At 35.5% G+C, this 23,810-nt stretch overlaps 1 protein-coding gene across 2 annotated transcripts; it reads right to left on the bottom strand.

The window, feature by feature from the left end:
* Window positions 1–4,469: 4,469 nt before the first annotated feature.
* On the bottom strand, window positions 4,470–23,649 carry LOC123530105 (uncharacterized). Of its 2 annotated transcripts, none has more exons than XM_053521043.1 (3): window positions 23,521–23,649; window positions 8,705–9,584; window positions 4,470–6,216 (listed from the first exon to the last, which is right to left on the bottom strand). In XM_053521043.1, exons 2-3 carry the CDS (start codon window positions 9,575–9,577, stop codon window positions 5,158–5,160), a joined length of 1,932 nt encoding a protein of 643 aa, XP_053377018.1. In that variant the 5' UTR covers window positions 9,578–9,584; window positions 23,521–23,649; the 3' UTR covers window positions 4,470–5,157. The 2 variants fall into 2 exon arrangements, with proteins under 2 accessions (XP_053377018.1, XP_053377017.1); XM_053521042.1 differs by having other exon boundaries at window positions 23,445–23,522.
* Window positions 23,650–23,810: the final 161 nt, after the last annotated feature.

Below are 23,810 nucleotides of genomic sequence, written 5' to 3'. Positions count from 1 at the left end.
TTACGGATAATTCCTAACTGGTATAGGAAACAGTGCTGGATAAATACGAACTTAGAATGGATAAACACCTAACCAAACGAAAACATAGCTGTTCGTCTGTGCTTTATTTATGGACTGTAGATGCTCAAAGTTCTTTGACCTACCCACCCCTGCAGGGATGTGGGATTCCTATGTCCAACTTATCCGACTCGTGATTTTTTGCCGGCGGACAAGTACATTTTTCATTCTGTGTGTCCGCGGACAAGCATACTTTTTCAGGTATAAAATGAGAAAACAAAAAATATCATTTAGATTGTGTGTTGCTTCAAGTGTATGGAGGTGATAAAGATAATGGGTTCTTTGACTAGGTCTCGCGCACACTGTAACTCGGTGACTATGATCAAATATCAGAGAAGACTTAGATACAAGAAGATTTATTTAACGCAAGTATGACTAAAAACAAGTTTGTAATTTGAATAGTTGTCCTAAGACTGGAACAGTGATATTGAAATCAACCTTGAAGTGGCTCTTAATTTGGATAGATATATAATAAGGAAACATGCTGTTTTTATTTTGGGTGAAAAACTCGTCAAACAAAAAAGTTATAGAAATTTGTGGGTTTTTTTCCATCTGAAAAGTACGCATCTTTTATTTTGCTCAGATTTGACCGATACCTTGTGTAACATTGGAAGCTGTCCAATTTTAGTGCATAGTTCAACAAAGGTGTTACTTTCAACTTCAATTTGCTATATATATCTGAGATTGTACTGGTAAATAGTTTTTGTTTGAAGAAAAAAAATAGGTCTAAATAGGCACAAGCCCACAGTTATTTTCCTTTGGTTGACAACACGGAAGTGGTTACGCGGGTTATGCGGAAAACAGCTCCTCTGTTTGATGGTGAATATTTGAGTGAAAGACCTGCAAAAATGGCATAATTTATTAAAGGAAATATGAAATAGTAAGTACATGTACAATTTGACAGAATGAGAATGTCACAATATGCATAACATGACTATTTGATAGGGCCTGTTTTGCCTGTTTGCGGCCATCTAGAGAGTATTCTTCATACGCATGTGATTTGGTTCAAAATGGTGGGAAAAAAGAGCCGGTCATCTCCATGTTTACTCTAGCTGGAATTTTTTCTCTTAAATAGTTCTGTTGAGCTCAGGTATTTTTAGGGGTTGGAATGCATGTAAAATGTTACCCTGAATAAAATATCGGATCATCTGGGGTCAAAAATAAGGTCCCCAGGTCAAATCAAAGAAAAAGCTTGTTAACACTCAAGAGGTCACAATTTTGGCCAAATACTAATGAAACTTAATCAGAATGTTACTCTCTATAAAATCTTGGACGAGTTTGATACTGAGTCATCAGGGGTCAAGAATTAGGTCACCAGGTCAAATAAAATAATTAGGCTTGTTAACACTCTAGAGGTCACAATTTTGAACCAATCTTAATAACACTTTGTCAGAATATTACTCTCAATTAAATCTTGGACGAGTTAGATATTGGGTAAGTAGGGGTCAAAAACTAGGTCACCAGGTAAAATCAAGGGAAAAGCTTGTTAAAATTGTACAGGCCACATTTATGACTGTATCTTCATGAATTTTTAAAAGAATGTTAATATTGATAGTCTCAAGGACAAGTTTGAATCTGAGTCATTTAGGTTAAAAACTAGGTCACCAAGTCAAATCAAAGGGAAAGCTAGTTAACACTGTAGAAGCCACACGTGACCGTATCTAAATGAAACTTAGTCAGCATGTTGATCTTGATTATCTGTAGGTCAAGTTCAAATCTAGTTGATGGTATTCTAAAAGCCCTATCAAAACCGCAGGGTGTTTTTTTCTTATTAGTGATAGACGAAAAACCTTGTGCATGCGATAGAGGCTGTATGTTTCAATTGATCTTCTTGAAAGCAAGTCAGAATGTTTGTCTTGATAAAATTTAGGTTGAGTTTAAATATGGGTCATTTGGGGTCAAAAACCAGGCCACTAGGTGAAATAAAAGAAAACCCTTGTGTATGCAATAGAGACTGTATTTTTCAACTGATCTTCATAAAATTTTGTCAGAATAATTGCCTTGATAAAATCTATAAGGAGTTTGAAAATGAGTCATCTGGAATCAAAAAGTAGGTCACTAGGTAAAATCGAAGAAAATCATTGTTTATGTTATAAAAGCTGTATTATTCAACTAATCTCCATGAAAATTGGTCAAAATGATTGCTTTGATGAAATATAGGACGAGTTTGAATATGGGTCATCTTGGATTAAAAAGTAGGTCACTGGGTCAAATCAAAGAAAAAACTTGTTTATGCAATAGAGGCTGAATTTTTTAATTGATCTTCAAGAAATTTGGTCAGAATGTTTGCTTTGATGAAATTTAGGTCAAGTTTGAATATGTGTCATCTGGGGTCAAAATGTAGGTCAATATGTCATATCAAAGAACATGTTTGATTAAACTCATGAGACAACATTTTTGGTCCAGTCCTAATGAAATTGGCCAGAATACTTGTTTCCTTGAAATCATTAGGTCAAACATGTTTACACTGTTACGGTGTGTTTATCAGGTGAGTGACCTAGGGCTCTCTTGTTTATTGCATTGTATGAACAAAAAAAAAAACACTTTTGTTTTACGCGTCAAATAGTAAAACGTATGCAGGTGCGTTTGTGCGTATGTCCAGCTTCGCGCCAGCATATCCACGAGCTCAGATTTTGGGCTTTTCTGGTTCTTATAATAGATGTCAAAGAGGACATGTGATCTTCGCGGGAGCGTTGTTTTCTGAATCCATTTTTTCGTCTTTCAACTGTAATAATGTTCAAAATTTCATTTCGGTGCCTGTAGCATAATAAAACCTATAAGCATCTGTTGGCCCTTTCGCGCTTCCGTAGAATCAACATTTTTATTACACGAAATTCATTTTGAAACTATTTCTTAAATGTGTAGGTCTGCATCTTTCAAATACAGAAATACCTTACATCCGAGGCATATACTGATACTTTCAGACAACATCAGACAAGACCTTTTGAACAATTTGACGAAGTTCCAAAATTTCCACATACCCATGCTCCGATACAGACCCCTGTTGAATTTGTGTTTATTCCGAGACCAAATATTCTTTTCGAAGATGAAAGCCTACATGTCGTTCTACAGCCCATGTATTTTCAAAGCGTCAAAAAGTGCTAAAAATTGACTCCCAATTAGCCAAGGAGAGAGAGAGAGAGAGAGAGAGAGAGAGAGAGAGAGAGAGAGAGAGAGAGAGAGAGATGGAGAAAGAGAGAGAGTCCACGCGCATACTTTTTGACGGACGAGGTGACCACTGAGTCAAACATGGGGTAATCGATTAAAGTAATCATAATGATTAATGATTGATGAATATTTTTCATTAATCATACTTTTTTCTAAATTAATGATTAATAACTTAATCGATTAATGAAGAAAATTAGGCTGTAATTATGATTATTTTACGATTAATATATGATTACTTGTTTATATATGAGGCTGATCATTACCTTATAATGTACTGCATTGTGGTCATAATGTGTGGCAATTAACAAGTATGGTTAGAAGATTCAGGATATTGATTGACAATCATTACCTAATTTAGGTGTACCCAATTTTATACATCTGCCTGGACTTTGCCTCAGGGCACTGGAGATTTAAAAGTTAGTAAAGTTGATATGGGGAAAAAAATCCTATTTATTCAAGAAATACAAAATTCATATATATGCTCTTAGCTTGTGACCATGATTTGTTAAGTTTAGTTAATACTATTCAAGGTACATTCTTGTATACTAATCTTCCTCAGATGTCAACATTGCTTTTGCCTGAAAATATAGTTGTGCCATTTATAAAATAATTTGCACCCAAAGTAGTTCAGATTTTGTATGGCTGCTAGGAAACATTTCCAATTTCCGGATAATATAGAAGGGGCTGTAAAAGCAGAGTGCAAGCACTGTGAATCATTCATATCTAATGTCAGAATATTTTGACATTGACCCGCTCGAATACTTGAAGTACAATGCTGTCAAATATCCAACACTTGCATGTTTAGCAAGAAAATTCCTTGTTGTAATAATCGATTAATAATCGAATACTTTTTAAAGTAATCGGCCCTATGTCTGCACTGAGTTTGACCCCTGATTATCGACCAACGCAAATGCGACTTTTGTTTTCAAGTTTAGCCCGTCTACTTTCATTTTACTTACTTCCAGAAAAGCTGGAGGTCAACAAACTCCAAAACAGTGTTACTTCCCCTTATCGGTACAAATATTCCTGCGCGGAGCTTGGGAGCTCGAGTGACGTCATTTTCTATGTTGTCGAAGATAATGTGCCCGGTGTCCTAAAAGTATATAACTGGACATCTGTTTGATAGTTACATGTCGTTGAGATTAGACTGAAGCCCCAGTAATTGCGCGGCAAATGTGGATCATTTTTGATATTTTGGTTTAGACTTAATGGCTGATGTAGACCACATAGACGGTACTGTGTGCGTAATAAGACATTTATTAAAACATAGATCTAACATTTACACTGGTTTATAAACAGACAATTAGAACCATAAAAATGCAAATAATTTGTTCAAAGATTACAGTCAAAACTATGAGTAAGTTCACTAAAACTAAAACCATGATAAACAAAAAATAAGCGTAAAAATGACACAACTATGGTGCTTTAAAATATGTCGATGTTGGGATGAAATTTAAATTAATCCAGTTTTAATTTTGTTTTAAAAATCAAACTTAGAGAAGTTTAGTGTCATGATTCTGCCTTCCAATTTGTATAAATTTCGTTGATTGATAGCAGAGATATCTTTATTCCAAATTCTTCATCGGATTTCCAGGCAGTCGTACACTCAGTTTCAGTATTAAAGTGTAAAAGATGTGTAAAATGTCTAAATAAATCAACGCTTTTTTCAATAGTACATTAGTCAGGAACAATGACTTCCTTAATGACAATTTCTTCGCATGAATCAAGAGTTGATAGATGATTGCACGCTATTTGCTGAGATCAGTAAGCGGGCTTTTTCGGTGGATTAAGCTGTAAAATACCAAGTTTGCAAGTCATTTCAAGCGGCTTACCGAGTTTGTATTTACAAATAAAAAATAAACACAGTTATCGAGAAATGAATAAGATGACATGTTTAACCACAAAATAATAATCAGATTTCTGACAAAATTTCTAAGACATACAAAAGTCTCTATACAGTTTTTGACATTGCTGAACAATTTCAAAAATCTGTGGCATAGAAGGCCTTTTCAATGGCTCGTAACTCCAGGCATTTCGCATAATGTCGCTCACCCTCTTATCAATGGCAGGGTCTGAAGGTACTTCCGGTACCGCTTTTTTCTCAACAACTTCCTGTTTAAGCTGTTGGTAAGTATAATCTGGGTAAGGTTCTTCTTTGAAAATAACTTCAAGGAAGACTAAAGCTAAGGAGTACACATCGGCCTTCATCATATCTTTTGCGGATAGAATATCTCCTCGCAGCATTTCCGGTGGAGAATATTGCGGCGTACCGATATTTCGCACAAGCTCCTCCACAGATACTGACGTATCATGTATTATCATGCTCAGGCCGAAGTCGGTGATTTTTACTTCACAAATTTCATCTTGAACATAATCTAATAAAATATTAGGCGTTTTTAGATCGCAGTGAGCGATTCTTTTACTGTGTAGATAATTCATTCCTGCGCATGTTTGCTGAATGACCTCAATTTGCTCCTCCTCGCTAAACTCTGTGTCATTTCTTATATGGATGGCGTCATATAAGGTCATCTGCATGTACTCCATAACAATGCAGAGGTTTGGTTTCTGGACACATGCCCCTATGAATTTGACAATGTTTGGATTATCTAAGGTACAGAATTTCATAACTTCGTCGGCAAAGTCTCTTATTCTAGATTCTGAGATCTTCTCATTCTGCAGTTTTTTCACTGCGACAACGGTCTCATTCCATTTTGCAAAAAACACCTGTCCAAATCCTCCGCGCCCAATTACTTTTCGCAATTTAAGTTCAGTAAATGGAATTTTTTTACCCTTGTAATCCTTGAGGATTTCCACTTGTGTCTTTGGCGGAGCTTTCGTGGTGGTGTTTCTATTCCAAGATAATTCTTCCTGATAACGATTGTGCCTGTACATTGCTTGGTCAAATGCTTCCCTGTCACCGCTGCAGTCGAGTAACCCATATTCTAGATCCCCATCGGCTGTTCCCCTGTCTTCAAAGTCATACTCTTTAAACTGAAGGAGTAAACAAATCAATGACAGAGGTGAAGGTAAATGAAAAAGCGAATGCAAAATGCTTTCTACAACATGTTCACAATTATCATGTTATATTTGAACAACTGATACATTTGCATCATGCGCTGTATACAAGAAGATTACGAAAGCCCTGAATCGCTCATCTGACCTAGTTTTTATCCCATTTTGTAAAACTAAACAATTTGACCATGGTTTATTTAAATCAGTTAGATAATGTTTTCTCTAGAGTGTTAACAAAGTTTCATTAAGGTTTCCGTTTGATTTAATGACCTTAATGAAGTTTGACATCATATGGTCCATTTAAGAATTGCCCAAAATGTTATAAACACATACACTCTTAAGGTCAAGCCGACAATGTGACCTTTCAAAAGTGATTTCTGTTTTTTTTTACTTAGTGACTTTCTTTGATCCCATGTTACCCAGTAGTAAACTTTCCGATGCAGCAGTATTAAGATTAGAACAGAACTGGGATGTCTGAAGTGTCAAATGACATAAGACGCACAACGTACGAAAACAGACGTCGGTAGCTTGGCAATCACAAGAGCTGACATTGTGCATTGTGCTCAGGTGAGCTACAATGATTATTTGCGCTTTTTAGCCCATCTTAGCAATGCTCATGTGAGTTATTGTGATCGTTCGATGTCCGGCGTCCGCCGTCTGTCGTCCGCCGTCTGTCGTCCGTCAACATTCAGCTTGTGTATGTGATAGAGTAGAGAATGTATTTTTCAACTGATCGTCATGAAATTCGTCAGAATAATAATCTGTAATCATCTGAGGTCAAAAACTAGGTCACTAGATCAAATCAAAGAAAAACCTTTTGTATGCGATAAAAGCTGTATTTTTTCAATTGATCTTCATAAATTTTGATCAGAATGATTACTTTGATACAATCTAGAACGAGTTCAAAAATTGGGTCATTTTGGGCCAAAATCTAGGTCCTAAGGTAAAATCAAAGGAAAACTTTGTGTATGCATAGAGGCTGCATTTTGCACTGGATCTTCATGAAATTTGATTAGAATGTATGTCTTGATAAAATCTAGGAAGAGTTTGAATATAGGTTATTTAGGGTCAAAAACTAGGTCACTCAGTCAAATTTACTGAAAACCTTGTGTACGCAATAAATAGGGTCCGCTTTTTACACTGGATATTTATAAGATTTAGTCAGAATGATTGCCTTGATAAAATTTAGGTCAAGTTCGAATATGGGTCATCTGCAATTAAAAACTAGGTCACTATGTCAAATCAAAGAAAAACTTTGTGTATGCGATAGAGACTATATTTTTCTATGGATCTTCATGAAATTTGGCCAGAAGGATAGCCTTGATGAAATCAAGCTTTGGTGAAATCAAGGATAAGTTTGATTATGGGTCATCTGGGGTCAAAACCTAGGTCGCTGGGATAAATCAAAGAAAAACGTTTTGCATGCGATAGAAGCTGTATTTTTTCAATCAAGATTCATGAAATTCTGTCAGAGAGATAACAGATCTTGGATTCTGTACCACTACAAACCTCTTCTTCGTAGGTAACTGCCAACTTCCCCACATGAATCAGAGGTAGAGTAATGATTTCAGACACAATGTCGGTAATCAAATAGTTACGGAGAACATACGTCCCGCCCAAGGATCCAATTCACGACCCTGCGATCCATAGACCAACGCTCTACCTACTGAGTTAAACGGACGTGTGCCTGCCGGAGGTAACCGAGTCTCAAATATGCATGGCCATTGACTGTTGACCTTATATCAAGTCGTACCATCTACTTACCACACGCAAAGTATAAAATTACTTGACGGTGGACCAAATTATTTTTCAGCTATTGATTCGTAATAAGTTTTAATTTTTAACCTCCCGAAACTGCAAGGGTCCCCAACTGACCACAGGCAAAATACCCAATTAATGTAACAGTGATAGGCCTAAGCCTTTTCCATGGATTGGCTTTAACCATCTGATATAAAATAACACGGATCGTCTGCTAACAGTAGGCAACAGTTCTATAAAGTTTGATAACTGTTCCATAGCAGCCTTGACATTTGGCCTACAAAACTTAAAAACAATGGCAGTCATCTGACTGAAGTTTGCCATCCCTTGAAGTTGAACATTATAGGCCTAAATCTTCTCCATTAATGTAATGTGAATTAAACCTTTTACCTTCAATTGTTGTCCAGATAAATGAAAAATGGTTCAGCTAATTGCCTTAAGAAATTAATTAGGTACCTAAGTTTCTGGCGTGTTTTTGTGGGATTAGGCGATACAGAGCGGACACGAAATTCGGATTTATGGATGGGCGCACAAAAGAATACATGACGCAATGCCATTTTCTTATGTCGTCCATTGAGAAAATAATTCAAATATCAAATACATGCAGTGACACATTGTGCTCCAAATACAATCAAATCTTGTATTCAGTTATTCGGTGTTGAAACAATAGCTACATTGCTTGTATTTAAATTTGCATAAATTTACATACCTCATCTCCGTTCTCAATTTTCTTTAGCATTTCTGGAATTTTCTTCGTGGTTTTACTCTTTTTCTGTACGGGTAGACAACCTCGTGGTTTTCCAACACGTCCTAACTTCCTGTTTTCACTCGTATCATCATAGTTCTTCTGCACTACACTCTGGGTCATTGAAGAAAATACTTTCGTACCGATAGGTAACCCGACCCTGCCTAGCCGTCTGTTTTGAGGATTGTCCACATATACCTTAGTTTTTGTCGCGACAGTTGGACTGCTCGGGCCGCTGTTGTATATAACAGCGTCCCCATACGCCATCCCAACTCTTCCAAGTCTCCTGTTCTGTGCATTGTCAACATAAACTTTGGGACGCACAGTTTTATCTGGTGATTCATTGAATTGAAGGTTCTGACAAGAAGCAGTTCCGCCATTACTTTTCCCACACACGGTGTCAGTATATGCCGGCTGTTCGTGGTATGAAGTATTTCTTCTTCCGGTGCCGTTTTCCCTTTTAGATCCTTCATACATCTCACCTCTACCTATTTTGGAAGTATGTTCGGTTTTGACGTTAGCTGGACTCGAGTCTTTCTCAGCTGCCTGGTTAGGACCTTTCGACTTTGATACAACCATAGATCCTATTGGCAAGCCGACTCTACCCAGTTTGCGGTTATTGTAGTTGTCTTTGTACGTTCCGGGTTTCGGATTTTGTTCAGCAACGTGTTCTTGGCTGGCAACGTGTCCGGAAGGTCCGGCAGCCTGTCCCCGCCTTGTAGAAGACCCACTGCGATCGCCGCCACCAGCTGCGCCTTTCGATTCAGGCATACTACCCTTCGGCATTCCCACTCGACCTAGCTTCCTGTTCTTTGCATTATCAACGTAGACAGACATTATTAAACTGAAATTATAAAATGATTTTCACATGGTTTCTTGTGTAAATAAATAGAGAATAAAAACTGGAAAAGTAAGAGAAGGAAACTGAGATCAGAGATATTTTAAAAGAAGTAAGAAAGGTGAAAATAATATACAAAGCAGAATACAGTGCAACCTCTCAAGAGCGGCCCTCTCTCTAACAAAAACCTCTCCACAACAGCATCAGCAAAATTTCCCATAGCTGAAATTTACTATCAATTTAACCTCTGTAGAGCAACAACCTCTCAACAGAGGTCAACATCTGCATCTCCCAAAGGGTGTTGCTCTGCAGAGGCTGCACTGTATATCAAAATCCAGAGAAGAAATTAGAAACGGAAATTGATATGTCCGTCTTATATACAGCATGGCAGCCATAACCTAGAAAAAAGTTAGCTAGAGGTCCGTCTTATATAGAGCATGGCAGCCATAACCTAGAAAAAAGTTAGCTAGAGGTCCGTCTTATATAGAGGATGGCAGCCATAACCTAGAAAACGTTAGCTAGAAGTGCTGCTTATATACTAAGGAAGGCTATCAAGTGACGTGGGGTCGCTAGTGGCATTAAAAATGCACCTGATATTTACAGACCAGACCAGAGACGTATGAGTTCATATGTTATCAATAGTGCAGAACAAACTATTTTTATGTTATATGTATCACTGTATTTTTATCTGTTCTCTTGACAGTCGTGATAAAGTTTTCATTATTTTGCAAGGACTATACAAGTACTAAGTTTGAAACACGCAGGAGGTTGCTTCGTTTGCTGTTTTTGAAGGTGGTTAACCAGATTCTGGTTACTGGATTTATTCCAACACTGAACCACTGATCATTTACACATACTCGTGTTCGCCAAATCCTTAACACATGTAACATTTTCACTGAAAATATTTCTAAAACTCCTATCCTGGTTGCCCAACAAAGATAAATGTTAATAAACATATAAAGACTAACAAGTGTATTTGCCGAAATTTGTTAGAAATTGAAACTTTTTTTCAGTTATTATTACCTCTCTTTACTTATCTATCCTAAAATTACGGAAGAACATTAGTGGCAGGTACGTTTTATTCATCAACTCGAAATTTTGAGATACTGAGTCGAAATTTCGACTTACTAACTCGAAATTTTGAGTTAATAACATGAAATTTCGACATCGTATCCTGCCCTTTTATCCGCAAAATGTGAACGTCTGTCCAAGGTTAAAAAATGTAATGGACGGCTGTTGAATCTTACAAGTGGAGTCATCTATCAACAAATCCAAATATTGTACCAAATATGTAGATACTTACTACCATACATTAATTAATGACCTACCATTGCCTTTGGAGCGTCTCCAGATTTCAAACTGTATCTAGGATATTTACATGTATAGTAGGTTCAGGTGGCAGGGCCTCTAGATGTTAACAAGCTTTTCATTTGATTTGAACTAGTGACCTACTTTTTGACTCCACATGATCCAGATTCGACTTTGACCTAGAGGTCATCAAAACAAACATTCTGATCAAAACTAATAAGTTTTAAACTTACTCATAGGTTTCTACAGTGTTAACAAGCTTAACCTTTGATTTAACCTGGTGACCTAGTTTTTGACCTCACCTGACCACGATTGGGACGTGACCTAAGAATCATTAAAATTAACATTCTGACCAAGTCTCATAAAGATATGGTCATAAATGTGGCCTCTACAGTGTTAACAAGCTTTTCGTTTGATTTGAACTATAGCTCTAGTATTTGACCCCACCTGATCCAGATTCGATCATAAATTAAAGATCATCAAGCTTAACACTCTGACCACGTTTTATGAAGATAAAGTCATAAATGTGGTCTCTAGCTTGTTAATAAGCTTTCCCTTTGATTTGACCAGGTGACCTAATAGCTGACTCCACCTGATCTAGATTAGAATCTGACCTTAAGATCATTAAGATTAATATTCTGACCAATTTTCATTAAGATATGGTCATAAATGTGGTCTCTAACTTTACTACTGATTTGACCTGGTGACCAAGTTTTAAACCTCACGTAACTCAGATTTCAACTTGACCTAAAATAATCAAGATTAACATTCTGACCAAGTTTCACGAAGATGCAGTCATAAATGTGACCTCTAAGTGTTAACAATTTTTTCCTTATATTTTACCCGACATGACCCAGATTCGAACATGAGCTAGAAGTCATCAAGACAAACATTCTGACAAAGTCTTATGAGTTTCAAACTTAAAATTAGGTCTTTAGAATGTTAACAAGCTATACCTTTGATTTGACCTGGTGACCTAGTTTTTAACTCCACCTTACCAAGGTTCAAATTTGATTTAAAGATCATCATGATTTACATTCTGACCAAGTTTCAATAAGATATGGTCATAAATGTGGCCTCTTGAGTGTTAACTAGCTTCACATTTGAATTGACCTGCTGACCTTGTTTTTGACCCAACATGAACCATATTCAAACTAGGTCTAAAGATTGCCAGCGTTAACATTCTAACGAAGTTTCATGAGGATACAGTCAAAAATACAGCTTCAAAAGTGTTAACAAGCTTTACCTTTGATTTTTAACACGATGACCTAGTTTTTGACCCCACTTTACAAGATTTAAACTTGACCAAAAGATCATCAAAATTAACATTATGACCAAGTTTCATAGAGATATCGTCATAAATATTGCCTCTAGAGTGTTAACAAGCTTTTCCTTGACCTAGTGACCTAATTTATGACTCCACCTGACCAAGATTTTACCTTGCCCTTAAATTTATCAAGATTAACATTCTGATCAAGTTTCATGAAGATATGATCATGAATGTCGACTCTGGAGCGTTAACAAGCTTTTCCTTTTGATTTGATCTGGTGACCTAGCTTTTGACTCCATCTGACACAGATTCAAATCTGACCTAAAGACTATCAAGATTTACATTCTGACCAAGTTTCATTAAGGTATGTCATGACTGTGGCCTCTTGCGTGTTAACAAGCTTTTCCTTTGATTTGTCCTGGTGACCTAGTTTTTGACCCTAAATGACCCAGATTCGAACTTTATCTTAAGATCATCAAGATTAACATTCTGACAAAGTTTCATGTAGATAGAGTCATAAAAATGGTCTCTAGAGTGATAACAAGCTTTTCCTTTGATTTTTGAACCTAGAGACTTAGTGTTTGACCCCACAAAGACAGATTCGAACCTGACCTAAATATCATCAAGATTAACATTCTGAACAAGTTTTATAGAGATATTGTCATAAATGAGGCCTCTAGAGTGTTCACAAGCTTTTCCTTTGATTTGACCTGGTGACCTAGTTTTTGATCCAAGATGAGTCAATATCGATGTAAACAGTATGACCAAGTTTCATTACGATTTGGCCAAAATTGTGACCTCTAGAGTGTTAACAGTCAAATTGTTGACGACGGACAATGACGGACATAGGGTGAGTGCTCAGTTGAAACAAAAAAATATCAGATGAACGTGCAGAATTTCTGCTCTTTTCTTTTGTTATTTTTCAAAAATCCTAAGTGGGTCGATACATGCGTAGGACGGGAAATTACCAACCATTCACCTAAGGTAAATTTTTAATTGATTGTTATTGTTGATCGCTATGTCCGCGTTGATTAAATGAATTCTATGGGATCGCTTGCTTAACAATGGGATTTGTTTAAATATACGTAGATATTTGGTGTAGCATGCCTCTGTAATACAATTCATGATAAATGACCATGCATCAGATATGTAAACTATTATTCAACATTGTAATTATCCTCTTTTATAAGGACTTCGAGATAAAATGTGTATCTGAATCAGTAGCTATTGAATGTGGAGTATTGATCACAATTTATTGTAGTCAAGATTAAACAAGAGCTGTCTGATGACAGCGTGCTCGACTATTCGAAGAATTGATTGAAGAATGGAATTGAAATTATAATGATAAACAAGAGTTCAAAGTTTAAAAGCTATATAGTTTTGACAAAACATGGACTTGTATGAAAACAGAACAAATTTCCAAGTCAAAAAAGGGTTGTAATTCACCCAAAATAGATGATAGAGTTATGTACTCTTTCTTACAGATATAGACTATTATACTGAATAAGTGATAAAAGTTTCAAAGCCATATTTCAAACACTTTACACAAAATATGCACTGGTACGAAAAACTTAAAGAGATCTAAGTAGACAGGGGCCATAATTCAGCCGAAATCCTTGATGGAGTTATGTACATTTGCCTATAACTGGACATGGTGATGGTAAACAGATGTTGAAAGTTTCAAAACCTTATCTCAAAAGACTTTGCCAACATACGAACTGGTACGAAAAAGTTAATCGAAATTTTTAAGTCAAAAAGGGCCATAATTCAGCCAAAATTCTCTATGGAGTTATGTGCTCTTGCCTATAACTGAACATGGGGATGGTAAACAGGTGTTGAAAGTTTCAAAGCTTAATCTCGAAAGACTTTGTCAAAATTTGAACTGGTAGGAAAATCTTAACCAAGATTTAAAAATCGGAAGGGCCATAACTCAGCCAAAATCTTCGATGGAGTTATGTACTCTTGCCTATAATTAGACATGGTATTGCTAAACAAGTGTTGAAAGTTTCAAAACTTTATCTCAAAAGACTTTGCCAAAATATGAACTGGTACGAAAAACTTAACCATGATTTTTAAGTCAAAACGGGCCAAAATTCAGCCAAAATCCTTGATAGAGTTATGTGCTCTTGCCTATAACTGGCCATGGTGATGTTAAACAAGTGTTGAAAGTTTCAAAGCTTTATCTCAAACGACTTTGTCAAAAAGTGGACTAGTACGAGAAACTTAACCTAGGTGAGACGCCGACGCCGTGGTGTGTAGGATAACTCTACTTATTCTTCGAATAGTCGAGCTGAAAAAGTCTTTTCGCAAAGTTTGAACTCAGATCTAATTATATCGCGTGCTAAAAAGAAAAATCCCGGTAAAATGGCGACAATGGTTGCGTCAATTTTCAGGAGAGGGAAAATCCGGATAATATATTATTTTGAGTCGGGAATGATACCATAACTAACACAAAAACACTTTACTAGTATGCACGGAATTTGGAATTAAACGTTTGAATGTGAAAATTCGAGAAACAACTTTCTTTGTGAGATTTTTCTTTGTTATGCGAGCGCGCGCGAATGAATACAAAGGATTACTAAAATCTATTATTGTGATGAAGGATTATTGATCAGACTTTATGTTTGAACTTAAAAATCACCAGTATTGATATCTGAACTGGTAAATATTTTAGTTAACCTTTATTACTTTAAAATGGCTGAAAAAGCCTGTGCTGGTAAATCTAACATTATAAACACGCCTGACCAAGGCCTAGATCGTAAAAGGACTTATGCAGATATTGTTAGTCCAGTAGAAGGTAATCGTGGCGACCATGTAAACGTGACTTATCCGACCAGGTGGAAAGGTAGCCCACACCATACAAATAGACATTGTCGGCTTAAGCTGATGTGGACAATGATATAATACTATGACTTTATCGTTATTGTAATTGATAAGATTTTGATTTTAACTATTTTCTAAACTTGAAATCATATTCATTTTCTTTAAAGTAGCTAGACTATAGTAAAGGCGAGACTAATTTAAGGGTCAGCAAGTTTAGATAAAGCATGACAAGTGCCACCGTGGTATCTATTCGACGTGCAGATATCTATCCTTATTATAAGATGTTACTGGATTGCTTTCCTTAAATATACCTTGTTAGAATATATTATATACTAATTCCACTAAGGTGGCATGAGAAATGGTCATCAGTTGACACATCATCCTTAACGGTTTTGCTATATAACTCTTGTCTCATTAACAGACTGATAGGTGGGCTTAGTAGGTTAGGATGTCGAGAGCACCTTAGCTAGGCAGCGCTTTTGCTGCAGAGCGCCTCAGCTTTCGAACAGAGCTGTAAGATGATGGGTGTCTCTCAGTTTTGGCATATAAGATTCTAAATTATAATTATTTTTATTAAACTTATTTAATTTCAAAGGACTATTTTGGAACTATGGACAAATTAATTTAAGAAAGATAGAATTATTTATTTTAAATGTGCATCTAGAGAGAGAGTTATTATGTATTAATTAATTCAGGATGATTACGGGATTTGGAATGAATAAATCATATTTAAAGAACTTTGTACCTCATGTTTTTTTTGTACTAAATAAAATCCACTATACGATCGACTAACGAAATATATATTAAAAACGGCTGATAGGGGTACAATGAACAGTGAATGCGCTGTAAATCCTGGGTTTTTTCTCAAAACCTACTTGTATTTCGTTCACTGTTACAGTAGCTGACTTTTTAACGTCATTCAAGTCTCATATAAACAGACTGTATAAACTTAATCTGGGTTATGGTCTATGCTTGTGTAGAAGATAATTAAATATGGGACAATTTAAATGAATGCTAGTAAAGGAATGTTCTTATAAGACATTAGTAGAGTTACTTCACCAAGCATGAGACAGAGTAAAGTGTTTTAACAAGAGCTCTCCAAAATATACATGTACTTAAAATAAGATTTCTTTAAAAAGAAAAGATAGTTAATCTACATAAGTTCCATAAATTATGTTTCTCGTTTCATTTGATACAATTTGTTTCTGCCTTCGTTAGATGTGCGTCCATCATTCCGTTTTCACATAACCTGATTTAGCTTCTCAAAATCCTCTGCTAGGATTTAAACGGAACTTCACTGAAATGATATTTATATTATGCTGATGAAATACTGTGTTTTATCAGTGAGATATAATCCATATCACTCACTGATATCGCTCACTGTTAATGCCGATCTACTTGTACATTGTGTATGAATTTTAAGTTATTTGTTTAAAACATGATGAAAATTGTAGTCGCACTTTGTTCTTTATTGTATATTTCTCGATTCAAATTATTTTACTTAATGAGAATTTCATAACGTTATGCAGCAGAAAGTAAAATAAAATGGAACTTTGTGCTCTTCTTTCTTACGTCAAAACACGTCTGATGTCATGTCTGTTTACGCGCACTTATTTCCCGCGCTGAGATTAAAATTTATTGCAAAATGCACATCTCAACGTAATTAAGCATAAAATAAAAAGAAAGTTTGTTTGTTTTTCGTAAATACGGAATATATATCACCTCGAAGTGAAAAAAAATCACATTTTCACTCGCGCTACGCGCTCGCGAAAATATTTGAAATCTCACTTCTCAGTGAGATATATTCCATATTCACGAAAAAGAAACAAATATCCTGCATGTATAAAGCGTAACCTCGGATTTTTTTGTGGACTTGGGGTCTCCTAAATTTATTTCTTGAATGAAATTTGTCAGAACTGCTTTATAATAAACACAATTTGAATACAATTTCATAGGAATGATCCGATAAATTCTAGCTGAGCATGTATTACTGGGTTTATATTTAAATAATCTTGTACTGAGTAATGGCCCTTTGAATACCATATATAAAGTCAAAAAAGAGATTTTTGTAATTCATCTTCATACTTCTGCCCAGATTTCATCGAAGCTTTAAGGGTTTACTGAAATAATATGTGCATATCGTTGCTACAAACTGCTCTAAATAGTTTCCGGAGTTCTGTTCATTTTTGATTTTACTGCAGAGAAAAAAAATGTTTGGACTACTTCTCCTAGTATACCGCTTGAGTGATTTGACTGAAACGTCTTAGGAATAGTTGAACGTCTAATCATTCATAAGTTATGGACTTTAAGTTGAATGATTATAGCAGAGCTACCGGCGCCGCGAAGCGGCGCCGACAGCGTCGCATTACGGTTAGACGTGTGAAAAAGAAAATGAATAAAACTGTGTATACATAGAATTACTATCGAGTTGAAAATTCGTGGTAAGTTTTTGGAATCGGTGTTGTTCGGGTTTCTTCCAGTACACAATGCTCATAGTAATTAATCAGCAAGACGTCAGTTTCTTGCATACCAGACGGGGATTTCCGGTATTTTTACCGGTGCTGGAAAACTCCATCTTACACCCCAGGGTGTAAGATGACTCTCGTGCTGTAAATGACGTATTACGAACTACATATATGTAGAAGATTTATGTAGTAATTGATATTTTATTTAAAAAACGGAATAAAAATTCAATACCTTGACTGTTCCTATTAGTTCCTGATAGTATATTTCTCGATTCAAATCACGTTATTTTATCAAACATTCATAACGTTACGCTGCAACTGATAAAACAAAACCGGAACTAAACATTGTTATTTGTTTTGAAACGTCATGACGTCTTTCCTGTTTACGGACGTTGGTTTCCCGCGCTTTGTTTAAATACACTGCTATAAGAAATAGTTCTAAAAGGAAAGCCGTTCGATTGATTTTATTTTTATTATTATTTCTTGAAATCGGTATGCAAGAAAAAGAATCAATCACTGGTCGCGGGTAAAGATGGGAATATCCGGCACTCGGGTAACTGTTTAGGCGGTAACTCGGCTGGAAGCCTCGTTACCGCCTAAACAGTTACCCTCGTGCCGGATATTCCCATCTTTACCCGCGACCAGTGAAAGATTCTTATAAGACGCTTGCTGTTTACGGTTGACAAAAGCGTTTCGCTTACTGCTTTGAACGTTGAACAAAAATGTAAATGAGCGCCTGATAATAAGAATTTAGTGCTAAATACATTTTCTACGAAGAAGAAAAAGATAAAATGCAATATTTTCAATGCGAAACGATTTTCGTCACGCTGCCATAACTGAAATTTATTGGTTATACTAATATTTGTGCTGATGACGTCATACTTCCACATTGGTGCAGTGGTTAGCGAGATCGCGTTGAAAACCAAAGGTCGGGAGTTCGATCCTCACGAGAAGCGTTTTTTTTTTATTTCATTTTTAAATTTATTTTAGCTTTTTCAAGTGTTTTGTTTGTGATGTCAGGTTCCAATGTATTGTCTGTACAGTAGTCGGTAGATAAAACTTGTTTTTAAAAAAGGTTTTTGGATCAAAATTTAGAGGCATTGATCTGTGAAAAGCACAAAATGCTCTTCTCCCCGTTCACATATATTTCATCCACAAGCTTAAAAATCACTGATCAGAGTTTATTACTAGGAAAAAAAAACTATTGGCTATGAATTAATAATAAACATCAAAAAGGCTCCTACTACCATTCCTATTCTATACCAGTAGTGCTAAAAGATTAACCATAAAAATGTCATAGACTGTTAACTTAGCAGTTCAGTAAATTAAATAAAACAGGAGTTTTTGAGAATTTCGGCAAAAAAAAGTGATTTTCTCTGGGTAAAATTCTCATCATTAACTTTTAAAGATGGCTAGTCTTTTGGTTTTTAAACAAGCTTTGTACATGTAAATGATTTTCATTCTCCCATTCCAGACGTCTGTCATAGTAGTATTTTGGCCTTAAAGTTGGACACATCCTTCCTTCTTAAAAGAACCGTAACTTTCTTTAGTTCGTTTATAGCATATTTGTAGAGTTTTCGCATATCAAGATTTAATCTTAATGCATTCTAAGACATTCATTCAGAAATCATGAATTATCATTAATTCTTAAAATTTTGATAGATCTTAAAGAACATAAACTTCCTAAAACGGATCCATAATTCCAGATAATTACAGCAGCACTCCTTTAATTTTCAAGGGGCACTGGTGATTTTTCAAGGGAGCTCTGCCTTCTAGGTAGCACCTAAGTTCATATTAACAATTTAATTCTGTTTCATTAGGCCTAAAAATCTCTATTTCTGGTAACATGCTCAAAAGAATTAGGGTAGGTAGGTCGGATTGTTTTTTACTAAAGGGAGACTTTTTTGAAAATTATTCTGTGTCCAAAAATGAATACAAATAAGAGGGTTATGACTTTAGAGCATCAGGAAGTTGTTTTCTAAAATCACTGACCATGTTTAAAGCATAAAAAGTGCAGTTTGGCAACTTTCTGTCAAAATGTTGAAAAATATATTCTCCAAGGCCTTAAAAACATTTAGGGTCGGGCCAATTATTCAGGGTAGGTCGTGATACCGGAAACAAACATTTTTTTACTTTACGCTTTATTAGAGATAGAAATTATGTAGACAGGTCCTTTTTCATCATTTTGGGAACGCCATCAACACCAGTGGAATGAGGAAAATGCTCTTAGAAATTGTTTTATTTGGAGAAATTTGAAAATAAACAAAATCCAAATAAAGATATTTTGTGTAAAATATTAATGGATTGTATTTCAGAAATTGTTCAACAGTATAATTGTTGTTTAAATGACCAAATATACATACATATTAGCAAAATAATTTCAAAACGGCAAAATTCCTTAAAGGTAACACTCGTTTTGGAATTTTAAATTCATAACTGGGAAAAAAATACTTTATTCGCTTTAGAATTACCTCTTTTTACTGGAGGCAGATTTATAGGGGAATAAACCCTGCTTGAAATTTTTTTGCCAACACTTCATCAGATTTCAGTGATAGTAAAAAGTGCTTGGTATAAAGCCGTGGCACGTACGCTCGAAATAATGTTTGCGGAGTCATTACTCTGAATTCGAAAAAAAAGTGTTTTGAAACGCTCCCTAGATAGTCCGCATTCGATGTTCACAGTCAGACTTCACATAAACCGACAATGTCTAATAATACGCAAGACGGCACAACCCATGAAACACCACCAATAAGCTCTGAACAGACTTTTGATTTAACAGAATTAGTCCAGGCGGCTGTTTCCAGTGATGCAGTTATTGCTGCTTTAACTTCAACCATGGCCCAAATTATGCACAATTATAGATACTACTGATACAGATATACATCTCAATTTAAGGCTATCAGAAATATGTACATTATACGTGTTGGAGACAGTAAAATTAAATTACCAAGTTCATGTTGACATAGTTTGGTTGTGTAAGAGACTATACAATATTTAAGGCAGCAGTGTTTCGAAAAAAGGCTAATTATTTCACTCGGACTCAGATAAGAATATGTGTTGTTTGTCTGGTTAGCGCGGACGTGTGTCCTTAACACTCTCGGTACAGTTCGTGTGTTTCCGTATTTTAGTACAAGAATTTGAGAAGCTTAATTAGCTAAATTTTAGTGTAAGCATTAAAACTCCACTGACACTGCCAAGAAGGCACGATGCAAGTAACCACTAGTAATTAAGATGAATAAAGAATATATTATGTCAAATTACAGCATGTCTGAAAGCAACAAGAATATCTCAGAAAATGAAGCAAGCACAGATCATTTCTCAGAATTAAGCATGTATGAATGTCAGAAAGAAACACGCAAACATAAGATGGACAAATGACCATGTAACAATGCAAAATGGAATGTTAGAAGGAAGCATGTGAACATAAAAATCACAAATGCATTTATGTAAATCGCAAGATTGGGTGTACGAAAGCACAATGCAGTTTTTTACCTAATTCTGTTCCGTAGAAACTAACAACGCGAATAAACGAAACACAGAACGTAATGGACCAGAACATTTTATTTTGTCTGGCACACACGCCATCATAAAAAGTTTCGAGTTAGCGTGTTGGCGCACACGCAAAGAAGAAAAAAAAATGTTTCATTGTTATACATTGTGGTGTGCGCGACATTAACAAATTAACAAGGATTTCGTTTTAGTGGCGTGTTGGCCCGTGAACGCAAATGTTCAACTGTCTTGCATTGGCATGAGCGCAAGGGTAACACTTAGAAACGTGCTACATAGAAGCGCGTGCATCAACGCGACAAAATGAAACATTATATTTGGTCTTGCCACGCACGCCAACACGCCAAAACGAAATCTTTGGTAATGGTGCGCAAACCAAATTTCGTTCTGTCACGTCCTATATTCCATTATGTTGCGTTGTTAGTGTCGTTTTTCGTGTTGGCGCGCACACAAAAACGACACAAAACTTTCAAAATTTCGTTCATGGGGCGATGGCGCGGTTCCATGACGAGACAGCGAAATTTTGACAGAAAAGACGCGACGTAGTAAAATGTCCTAAATCAGCCACCATACTATCGTCAATGCAAGGAGGCCAAGCGGAAATGGATACTTACAATTTGTATTGTAATTTTTTGTTTCCACTTATGTAAGTAATATTTCGTTGTTTATAATAATCTATACATCCTTTATACAAATGTCCTTCATTTACAGTCGTTTAGATACTTTTAAAATGCAGTTACATAACATTATATATAATGTTGACCATTGACGTTTCTTACATGCAACAGAAGTATATACACGGTTTGATGAAAGTTCTTTTTAGTTAGCATTGCTTGCGTTCTATTTCGTACAATTATGTATTGATATGTGATGTCTTTTTATACCATCTGTACTCTATCGCCATATTTGCAGACATGCTTGTTTAGTAATTCTTGGTCCCTAGCCTTCTAATATAATTAATAGATTTACACCTAATACGGAATCTATAAACTTTAAAGCTTTGATAACAGGCCTCTTTCTATCTCAAATAAATCAAAATAACAAAGTCATGGACTACCTCTTGAACTTTTCAGATTAACTTTATGCATCAAGTCATGACTGTACTTTTAGCTAATAACAATAAAAGGTAAACATTGGAAAGTAAACACAACATGACGTCACTATCAGGTATCCCTGGTCGGATAGTAGCAGTTTACAGTGGAATAGATATATCCATCGATTTCGTCTGCGCGAAACAGTAACTCCTACCGTATCTATATTTCATGATATAGGAGCTAATGGATATCAGATTACACGTGGGTGATATTTTAATTCAATCCAATTCGCTGGGTCTACGAATAACGAGGTATAAGCTAGACCGTTGTAAAAGGTAGAAAAAGCATTTTGGGTATCTTCGAACAAGAAGTTGAAAAGAAAATTCGTATATATTTAAATACAAAAGGCTACATGTATTTAAAATAATAACAGGGGTAATGTAGAGAAACATATTAAAATGATACTATATGGATTGTTAGATAAAGAGCTACGGTGGCATAATTTATAAAGCACCTGCCCTACAACTGGGAAGTCGAAGGTTCGAGAAGTGTAAAAGGTGGGTCTTATTACTGAAGAGAGACTGGTTGGTAAGTTAAATGATGGCTACCGACTGCCTACCTGCCTGGGGTATGACATTGAAAAAATAGGAATGGTGTCTCATAACCAAATATGCCTGACCCTTTCCATAGGGGTGACAGTATGATAAACAAAGCAAGTTGCTTATATATTTACACTTTTTAAAAGAATGGGTTCAAATCCCGCAAAAGTTATGTGTCTTCTCAACAATTTAACCCGACTGTTTTAAAGTATTTTTATCATATAGTTGTGTATGGGAGAACTTTCTTCACAGTTCGCCGAATTTCCTGTGGCATCGCTGATCGCTTTGCTCACTTTGTATAAAATGAACATGCTATTGTTTTAAAAGACCCCAATGTTTTGTGCCCGTGATGATGATAAATATTAAATAAACACAGATAGGCATTTTAAAGTTATCTGTTATTATTTATCAATGGAAACTGCATGACGCCCGATACCCCTGCCTTTCGCGACGAACAATTCAGTTCGACATGATAACAATACGCATGTTTCTTTTTATATCTCTATTACATAATTATTTCCTACATCAGTTTTAATAAGAATAATACTCTGTGTATATTTATTTTTAAAGAAGAAGATCAAAAGCGCAAATATCGGAATCAAATAAATGTTGAAATAACAAGTAACAACTCATTTTCTTTCAGCACATCATACAGAGAATTCAAACCCCGGACTAAAGAATTACGAGACGATATTATGTTACTACATCTGGGAATACGGAACCAGTATATTTACACTAATCAATATATATAATTCATTTTACAAAAAAAATGAGGGTAGGCTCTTTAAATTATAATAATTCATTTTATAGCGTCAAATTGAATAAATTAACATGATTACAAAAAGAAATAATTAACAAACCTTCTACGGCGCCTCATGCAAATGTAAGATTACATTACAATTTATCACCTCTGAAAAATAAAAAACAAGAAAATACCTTTAATCCACACTAGAAATAAGTTAACTCTAACCGAGTTAAAGCAAATATTGACAGGTCTTGTTCTGATTCAGCCTTTCGGAAAACTAGATTTCTACTTTCAGTTTCGAAATGAATTATTACTCAACTACTTGACCTATGTTGACACAAATTATTTGAAGGTGCGGTCTTGAATTTAATCTTACCATCGACCACACTTTTACTAATAAACTTTGATAAATGTGGCAGTTGACCTCAATACAATCGACCCTGTTTACTTTCCAATACAGGTAAATCCAGTATTTGCTTTA

Source organism: Mercenaria mercenaria, chromosome 13 (assembly GCF_021730395.1).
Source record: "Mercenaria mercenaria strain notata chromosome 13, MADL_Memer_1, whole genome shotgun sequence".
In the NCBI taxonomy this organism is placed as follows: Eukaryota; Metazoa; Mollusca; class Bivalvia; order Venerida; family Veneridae; genus Mercenaria; species Mercenaria mercenaria.
Note: the sequence above shows the minus strand (reverse complement) of the source record. Positions and strands in the feature narration are given on the sequence as shown.